Source organism: Nicotiana tabacum, chromosome 5 (genome assembly GCF_000715075.1).
Source record: "Nicotiana tabacum cultivar K326 chromosome 5, ASM71507v2, whole genome shotgun sequence".
Lineage (NCBI taxonomy): Eukaryota > Viridiplantae > Streptophyta > Magnoliopsida > Solanales > Solanaceae > Nicotiana > Nicotiana tabacum.
This window is the reverse complement of record NC_134084.1, coordinates 92434329-92443799: the sequence shown is the minus strand read 5'-3', so window position 1 is coordinate 92443799 and position 9471 is coordinate 92434329. Positions and strand designations below refer to the sequence as shown.

The 9471-nt window shown below is 35.7% G+C and overlaps 1 protein-coding gene across 1 annotated transcript; it reads right to left on the bottom strand.

The window, feature by feature from the left end:
* Positions 1–4842: 4842 nt before the first annotated feature.
* On the bottom strand, positions 4843–6880 carry LOC107795723 (protein HYPER-SENSITIVITY-RELATED 4-like). The gene is made up of 2 exons (XM_075252682.1): positions 5806–6880; positions 4843–5392 (listed from the first exon to the last, which is right to left on the bottom strand). The coding sequence occupies exon 1, from the start codon at positions 6808–6810 to the stop codon at positions 5998–6000; it is 813 nt and encodes a 270-aa protein (XP_075108783.1). The 5' UTR covers positions 6811–6880; the 3' UTR covers positions 4843–5392; positions 5806–5997.
* Positions 6881–9471: the final 2591 nt, after the last annotated feature.

Genomic DNA, 9471 nt, shown 5'->3' with positions numbered 1-9471 from the left:
AAATTCGGGTTCTGATAATCAAGAGACAAAATAAAATACTTTTGAGAATGATGGTAAAACAACAAATAGTTGTGTATTTCAATGAATTCTCAATAATATTCCGTGTCCTTACAAATGATGATACTTCTTCCTTTTATAGATAATTCTAGGTAAAGGAATGAAGCCTCAGCTTTAATGATATAATCATGAGTAATAAATGACATTAAATAAGCCGTTATACAATCATTCCTATTAAATACCAATTTTTTAACGTATCAAGTATTTAATAATGAATTTGGACTCCTTTCTGTCATCAGATCTTTGTCTTTAATGCCTTCTAATCCGTTGGCTGTAAATAATTTAAATTGGTACGAGACTCGTATCTATACGTCGTCTCGTGCCTATTTAAATTCTTCTTCCCGTGGCTGTCTCCATCCGTGCCTCTTAGTCAATTGTTGCGCTTTGACCATTTAACTAAACCACGTGTCATGCCACATCATCTTTAATATAAACTCAGTTTTTTCCCAATACACTAAGCTAATTAGGAAACTAAATTGACGATCCGATTCTTGACACGCTCCAGTGTGATTTAATTTAAAAAGCAGTATCGTTCAAATTTTTAATACATCTATTTTTTCTCAACGTGTTTCTTTAGATACAGTTTCTTTCTTCCACCCCTATATATATTCCAATGGAATAATAAGTATATATTTCTTAGAACATGAAATGTTAATCGAATTCATATCTGAACCAAAATTGATGACCAAGCGATACAAGTTATTCCATTTTTTATCGGACAGATTAGTAGTTTAAAGAGATCGACAACAAGTATACATTCCTTCAAGTTTAACTACTCTCTCCGTTTCATATTAGATGAGGTAGTTTGGCTCGGCACGGAGTTTAAGAAAAAAAAAAGACTTTTGAAACTTGTGGTCTTAAAAGCTTAAGGGGTAAAAAGTTTGTGGGGCCATGACATTTGTGTGGCTGTAAAAGCTTCTCATTAAGGATAAATGAGTAAAATGAAAGAGTTTAAAGTTGAACTATTTCCAAATTTAGAAATGTGTCATTCGTTTTGGAACAGACTAAAAAGGAAAGTACCTCATTTAATATAAAACGGAAGGAGTACTTGTTTTTAATAGGATTTGTAGGGTAAATTGTACCCGTGTTCATTCAACTTTGAGTTTATAACACAAAAGTTATTTTTCTATTTTTTATGACATAAAAATCATTCAATTTTTGCCAAGTTAGCTTATAAGTAACTATCACCAATTCTTTTTCCTGGAAATATAACATAACACTCCAAAATAAGTTAGATACATTTGGGAAATTTGAGAAACCTCCATCCCTGTTTCACAAATCTCAGTTGTCGTTTACGGATATTATATTTACTTTCCTTAGTTTGATTACTTTGTAATAATTTTGCTAACTCATTATCATTAATGTAAAAATTAGATCTGACTATTTTACCCTTATTAATTTTTACTCATTTTCTTAATGATTTTATAAACACCTTTTTGAATTAGCAGAAGAATCATTGTTAGAGCATCAAACAATTCAAGGGCAAACACACAAAATCTACGAGCATATGTTTCAATGGCGTCGAGTTAGTACAAAGAAATCAAAATATGGAGGTAAATGTGTAATTTCATAAATCACAAGCGAGAGTAGTGTTACGAAGAGAAGCATGACGACGTCTCTAACATTAATCTATTACATTTAATATGTTTTATTAAGCTAAATAGCTATTTTGGAGTGTTACGTCATATTCCTAGTACTACATATAAAAATTCAGGTGATATTTGCTTTTTAGTTAACTTGAACAAAGTTAGATGATATGATTTTTATGTGACAAAGAATAGAAAAGTGAGTTTTATGTTACAATCTCAAAGTTGAATGACTTTTATGTGACAAAAATAAAAAAGTAATTTTTGTGTTATAAACTCAAAATTGAATGACCATAGGTAAAGATTTACTCAGATTTGTAACATGGAAAATAAGATACGGTCAGTGAAATTTACCCGGATTTGTATCATGGTGTCACGACCCAAATTCCATTATAGGTCGTGATGGCGCCCAACACTGTTGTTAGGCAAGTCGACCCTAATCAACTAGTAAGTTCTCATTTATTTTACCAAAAAAATTCCAACATTTTTAAATTTTAAACTTTTAAACAGTCGATAATTAACAAGTTTATAATAATAGAAATACATCCCCAAAATAATAGTCTACAAAGTGTGTGCCAGGAACTAATGTCATAAGTACTAGGGCAACTAGTAGAATGTACAAAATACCTCTATCTTACTGTCTGGAACAGAATAGACAGTACATAACAACAACAAAAGAAGAGAACTCTGGTATGATGCCGAACGGCTCAGAAGGGGAAGCTCACCGTGAGATCTCGATCTGGAGTCAGGAACGCGCGCTGGACAGGTAACTAGATGCATCTGCCTCAGATCCTGTACAGTTAAGTACAGAAGCATAGTATGAGTACATAAACAACATGTACCCAGCAAGTATCCAATCTAACCTCGAAGAAATAGTGACGAGAGGTCGACTTGACACTTACTAAGGTCAATATCAATAATATTTAAGTGTTACACTAAGCATGAATAACATAAATATGATGACAATCCCAAACAAGGAGAAATAGGATATTACTTCTTAACAATACATCAATTTCAGTCATGTCATGAAAGAAGTATATTTCAAAGCATATAACCAGAGTATATCACGGAAGAGTTTCACATAAATATTATGCGCACATTATGCTGATGACGTACGACCCGATCCAACATAATAATAAATTGTGCACTGCTAGAGGGTCGAATGGCGCGAACCATAGATGCATCTATTTCTACCGAAGCGATCGACCCGATCCACAAATAGCAATTTACTATCAAGCAAGCATACAATGCTCATTCATAGTCGAATAAGTTCATACAATTTCTCAAGTAAGTGAGCATATCCGTCTATATTTATTTACAAGTTTCTAGCATGGCCTAAGTGATCTTAGTAGCAAGCACTGACGTAAGCATTTGCAAGTATGGCATGATACGAGTCCTAAATTACCCAGGCAATTAACAATAGCTATGTACGGACTCTCGTCACCACGTACGTACGTAGCCCTCACAGATAGTCACATACATTTATTTAATTCACTTATGTGGTTTATTTCCCTCTTACGAGGTTAGAAAGGAGACTCACCTTGCTCCAAAGCTTACTTCCAAATTCAAGAATGCACTCAAACCCTCAATACAGAGCCAAACGATCCAAAACTATTCAAATGGGGTAAAAACTAGTCAATACATTCTCAAGAGTTCATATTCTAACTATTAAACTAATTTGATAACCCTAAAGGCAAGGTTCCTAAAATTCATTCCTGGCCCACGTGCCCGGATTCTGGAAATTTTTGAAGAAAGTTGTTACCCATAACCTAAGGATCGAGAATATATGATTTTTATTCCATTCCATAACAAATTTCGTAGTTAGATCTTATTTTTATCAAAACCCTAAGTTTTACTCTAATCCCATGATTTTTACTAATTTATATGGTGTAATCTACCCCTAAACTATGTATTAAACCCAAAATAGGTAGACATAACTTACCTCAAAATGTTAGGCTGAAATCCCCTCTTTTGAAACTCCCAAATCGCCCAAGTAATGAATGAAATGTGTAGAAAATGGCACATTTCCGCATTAAATGAAGGCACTGCCTTCAGCGATTTCCACACCTGCAGTTAGGGGACCACATATGCGATCTCGCTTTTGCAAAGGAAGGTCCGCATCTGCGGAATTTGGGGCCGCTTATGCGGAAGAGGAGCCGTATCTACGGTTCCTAGACTCCTCCCCTTGGGCCGCATCTGCGATGGATGGGCCGCTTCTGTGGTCTCGCACCTGCGGTTATGACAGATGCCTGGAACTTCAGCTCCTTCTAAAATTTTCTAGCTTAAACTCGAGCCTCATCCGATTGACGCTCAGGGCCCCCAAGGCCCCGCCCGAACATACCGACAAGTTTAAAATCATAAAACGGACTTGCTCGAACCCTCAGAACGCCCCAAACAACGCTAAATCTAAGAATCACCCTCTAAAACCAATTGAATCAAACTTATGAACTTCAAGTTCTTCAATCTACCTCCAATGAAAAGAAACACACTTATACTACTCGGATTGACACCAAATTTTGCGTGCAAGTCTTAAATGACAATGCGGAACTATTCCCTATCTTGAAATTTCATTCGGACCTCGATAACACAAAAACTCGCTCCAAACCAAAGTCAAAGAACTTCAAAATCCTTAAGGAATCAACTTTCACTATTATGCGCCAAAACGCTCTCGGATCATCCAAGACCCGATCGGGACATACGCCCAAGTCCGAAATCATCATACAAACCTGTTGGAGCCTTCAAATCCTGATTCCGAGGTCGTTTACTCAAAACGTTGACCGAAGTCAAAATTTACCTTTTAAGCAAACCTTAAGGAACCAAGTGTTCCGATTTCAACCAAAACTCTTCCAAATCCCGAACCAACCATCCCCGCAAGTTATAAATCAGTAAAAGCATGTACGGAAAGTCTTACTTAGGGGAACGAGGTTCTAGAAAGTAAAACGACCAGTCGGGTCGTTACACATAGAAAATAAGATGTGTTATCTGAGAAGTTAAAACGAAACATAAGGAGCAATAGAATGCAAAATAGTACCTAACGATAGTGATAAATTAAACAAAACAACTGAAATTATAATCTTCAAGAAAAACTAAATCCAAAAATTCACACCAGTGATAATAATCTAACATTGAAGATGAACTTCTGTTCGTGTGTATCAATTAAATTCTTTATAATTTTCAATAACTTAATTAAGATGCACACTTATTTTCCAAAAGTTAGTCAAATATCAAACATAGATAGGTGGGGCCATGTTGTTAAATCAAACATAGATAGGTGGGGCCATGTTGTTATTTTACAAAGTCAAGTGAATCCTAATTTTTATTTGCAACATTCTCCCGGTCTTCCTTCGTTTCTACTTATTTTTCTTCCTCTTGAGTACTTTGAGCCTTGTCTCTTCCTGTTCTTTCCTCTTTTTATGAAGAAACTCAATCAAGCCTTTAAGTGCAATGTCAACTTCATCTTCCTTCATCAGCTGCTCTGCAACTTCAGCTGGTGTCACTGCCGTATTTCCAATCAACTCCTCTATCTCTTCAAATAGTTGATGCTCTCTTATCCCAAGGTAATTGGAAGCAAGAAGCCTAAAGCCACAAGGAGTGCAATATGCCATATGAATGTGCACGTCCATGCGACCTGGTCGCAACAATGCAGGATCGAGCTTTTCCACGTGATTTGTTGTGAAAATTATAATTCTTTCGTCTCCACAACTCGACCACAAGCCATCAGTGAAGTTCAGCAGACCAGACAGTGTCACCTATAACAAGAAAAGACATAACAAAAACATATATCCAGTTACGTTAGTTTTTTGAGAACGAGACCAACATAATAGTATCAGAGCGGATAATTTGATGAATGATTATGGAAATAGTGAATGTCGTGGAGCGGCCACGTTGATTGGCACGCTTGAGCCAGTTAGAGAGCAAATAAGAGGAAGCTTGTCCGACGATGGTAATTATTTTAAGAGTATTATCTTTAAGCTAGTGTGAGCCCCAAATAATTTGACTTTTGAGATCCGCATGATAATACATAAATTGGGACGAAAAGAGTAATAACTCTATTATGTTGAAGAATATAATTAACTAAATAAAAGTGAGCTCTCTCTAAATTCTTTCTAACATTTAAAAAATGTAAAAGAAATGGAATTTTTAATTTTTAAAAGATTCTAACCTTGCTTTCTTCCTCATGAGAATCATTAGAAGGAGCCGCTACACGGCTAGACAACTTTTCTTGCAAATCAATGGTAGCATCAATATCCTCCACCACCAATATGGACTTATTAGCAGTGGCCACCAGCAACCGCCGCAAGTCCGTATTCTTCTTCACCTCAGTCAACTCCAAATCATATATATCAAAGTTCAATTAATTGGCCATAGCTGCAATCAAACTAGATTTACCAGTACCTGGTGGACCATACAACAAATACCCTCTTTTCCATGCTTTCCCAACTTTCCTATAATACTCTTTCCTCTTCACAAACCTGTCCAAATCCTTAACAATCCTTTCCTTTTGTTCCACATCCATTGCCAGAGTCTCAAACGTAGCAGGATGATTAAGATTCACCGGCGTCCACACTGCACTTAGGTCATGCATATTCTCATAATCCACAGTGTGGATCTTTAATGTCCTGATTTCTTGTTTTCGCAATTTTGCTTCGTTAATAATGTAGGGCAAGTAACATTCGAGGACAAAGTCCTTGTTTTTACTGTGAAACGTGAGTTCATAGGATCTAACTTCGGATTTTAGAGTGGAGTTCATGTCACGCGGATTATAGAAATAATCTTTTGACTGAACTTGCCTGCAAATCCATATCCACTTGAATTTCTGACCTTTGAAACAGTCAGTAACTTCCTCGTTACGTTCCATGCTCATATTGAAATTCTTCTCCTTCTCAGGTTTGCTGATTTTGAAGCGACGTGTGTTAGGAGAGAGCTTGGAGCCCAAGTAAATTTGCGCTGATTCGTATACTTGGTTACTCACCATGCCATCAAATTCATCAATTAATATTATTAGCTGATTTGAGAATTTAATAAAGAGGTTTCTTATGCCGAAAAAAATATAGTCTTGAACTTCTGGTGGGAGGTTATGTGCCACCATTGCCATTGCAGCAGCAGAGCCAACTGCTGATATTATGGTTTTGGCAATTGCCATATTTGAATCAGCAGAAGTAGACATTTTAATTTCTAAGAAAATGTTTTTATCGGGTTATTTGGAATTGATCAAAGATAATTGATTGTAGATAGACTCTCTTTCCCTGTTTTGATTTTTATATATCTCTTGGAACAGGGGATTAAGATGGGAATAGAATCTTGAAAGGCAGCTAATGGATGATTAAATTAAAAACGAAACGGTGCTTTTCCTTTTTGACAAGTAATTAGGAACGTGCTAATTAATAAAATGTTGAAGGAAAGAAGATTGAAAAGCCAGAAAAAGTTGAAAGAAGATTGGAAAGCCCAAAAGTTGATTCTTGTGGTGTTTTTGTTTATTGCAAATCATTGTGTTAGAGCTTCCATGGAACTTCTTAAGGTGGAAATGCTTTATACCCAAACCCAGATACGAGTTCTTCGAAATATTAACAATCTCCATTTTATTACTAATATTTAGGAAATTCTTTGGTCTGGTGATTTGTATTTGCTTCTTCTTGTTTCCAACTATTTTTTATCCGGTTTTCTTAGTTCTTTAAGATTTGATTACATGCATTGTTTGATGTTGTATTATGGTCCGAGTCACCAATGGAACAATAGCTGGGGAATCAAAAAAAATTACAAACCCTATAAATACATTAATAAAATTTCTTTTGGTCATCAGGGCCTTAATTTATGGGCAAAATCATGTAAAAGACAAAGGTTTGCTTGAAGTTGTTGATTGATAGTCAAGCACACATGGAGATCAGCTGAAATTGAAAAAGACTTCGTTAATTTCTTATATAACCTACTCATATTTCCACTTGGATATTGAAATTTCACTATTAGAATACTGTCAAAAAGCGTCGAGAAAAATCGATCGAAATCAGTCGGAATCGAATAAAAAGCGATTAACTTCTGACTGTTTTTAATTCGTCGCATAAACAATAGTCGCTTATGCGAGGTGACCGCAAATGGTCGATATTTCCGACTGAAGTCGGTCGGTAATTTTTAACGCACGTTAACATCAGTCGGTATTCTTGAAAATACTTTTTAATTATTTTTAAATTAGCAACCGACATCAGTCGGAATTTTAATTATTCATTTTTAAAATATTGTTTATTTTCTACCGCAATCGGTTGGTATTATTAAAATATTTAAATTTTAAAATAAAAAATTCCGACCGAAAGACGGTCGGTATTATTAAAATATTTAAAATTAAAAATCAAAATTTTGACCGAAATCTGCCGGTAAATTTAAATTTCTGGGAAATTCAATTGAACATTTCTGACCGACTTCGAAAGGTAGGCGGTCGATTTTCTGGATATGTTTTTGGCAAAATACATCTGTTTTACAGCTGCACCACCTGCCAACAACCAATCACCTATAATGACAGCATTACATTGCTATCATTCAACCAATAACAACTATCAAAACTATATTAATAATATTTATAGAGTTCAAAATATCCAACAACAAAATGTTTCACAAGTTAAAAGTTTAAACATCATTTAATGAGTGTTTTATACTACATTATCTCCATCGCCATGTCCACTACTAGAAGCTTCATCGTCGGCATGATTCGAAGGATCACGACGAGAATTATTAGCATTTGGGGAAGACTCACGAAACCGGAGAATCATGAAAGCACCACTAGCAAGAAGATTGGTCGGCTGACTTTGAATGATATTAAATTGTTGGTCACTCTTTTCTAGCTGACCCTGAAGGATATCAAATTGTTTATCACTCTTTTCTTCTCTAAAATTTGTCTTTTCAAGCTCTGCTGACAGCTTTGCGATCTTTTTCTCCATAACCGAGAGAGTCGACCTATCAATTGCCTCGCCCTGGGCGCAGGTCCCTATACCTTGTAAACATCCCTGTAGCACCGAAATGATCTCTTTGGGAGGTCGTATGTTATTCCCTTTTTAGGACCACCGACAACATCCAACCATTTCTTCTGTGCTTCTTTGTCTGAAATGGAAGATCTCTCGCCTTACTCATTCGATGACAAGCTTTAAATGTACTCCTTCACAGTAGTCTTGTAGCGACCTTTTATTTAGAAGACAAAAATTATGAACTATATAATATTATAAATATTAATTTCAAGTTATAGTATTTATGAAACTTACATATGTAGTCTATGCCCCATCCTCGACCCATCTATTTGGATCTGTCGGTGCCTTCTTCTTTCGTATGTAAGTCTCCATGAAGAACTCATCATCAGTCATCTTCCTCCCATATATTTTTTCCTACAAATATGATAAAAATATGTAAACTAAATTAAAATATATAAATACAGTTCGATAAAAATAGATTTAAATATTTTAAGAAATTACCGATAGTCTCCTCGCAGTCCCCATGCTCCTTGCACCCACTTAGTGCAAGGAGTCATCCTTCTCAGATGCTCGGGCCTTCTTTCCCTGTTTACTCCTCTTCTCGAATTTTTCAGTAGTCCACTACCTCAGTAGATCCCCCCATAAATGCGGTAGAACCCATGAAGGCTTATTGCTCTTCTTCCGAGCAGAACAGAAGGAATCAGATAGTCTCTTACTGCATTTGAACTCAAAATTTGCAAGAATGACACTGTTATGCCGGTCCTCCCAGGAACACTTAGTCTGCAAATGAAGCGGGTAACGTTAGATGAAAATATAGTTAATATAATAAATAGATAAGAATTGTATTAAAACCTTAAATTGGTTGAAAATTTTCTCCA

Excerpts from the sequence above, each read along its gene's own strand:
- LOC107795723 (XM_075252682.1), bottom strand. The coding sequence starts at position 6,810 with ATGTCTACTTCTGCTGATTCAAATATGGCAATTGCCAAAACCATAATA.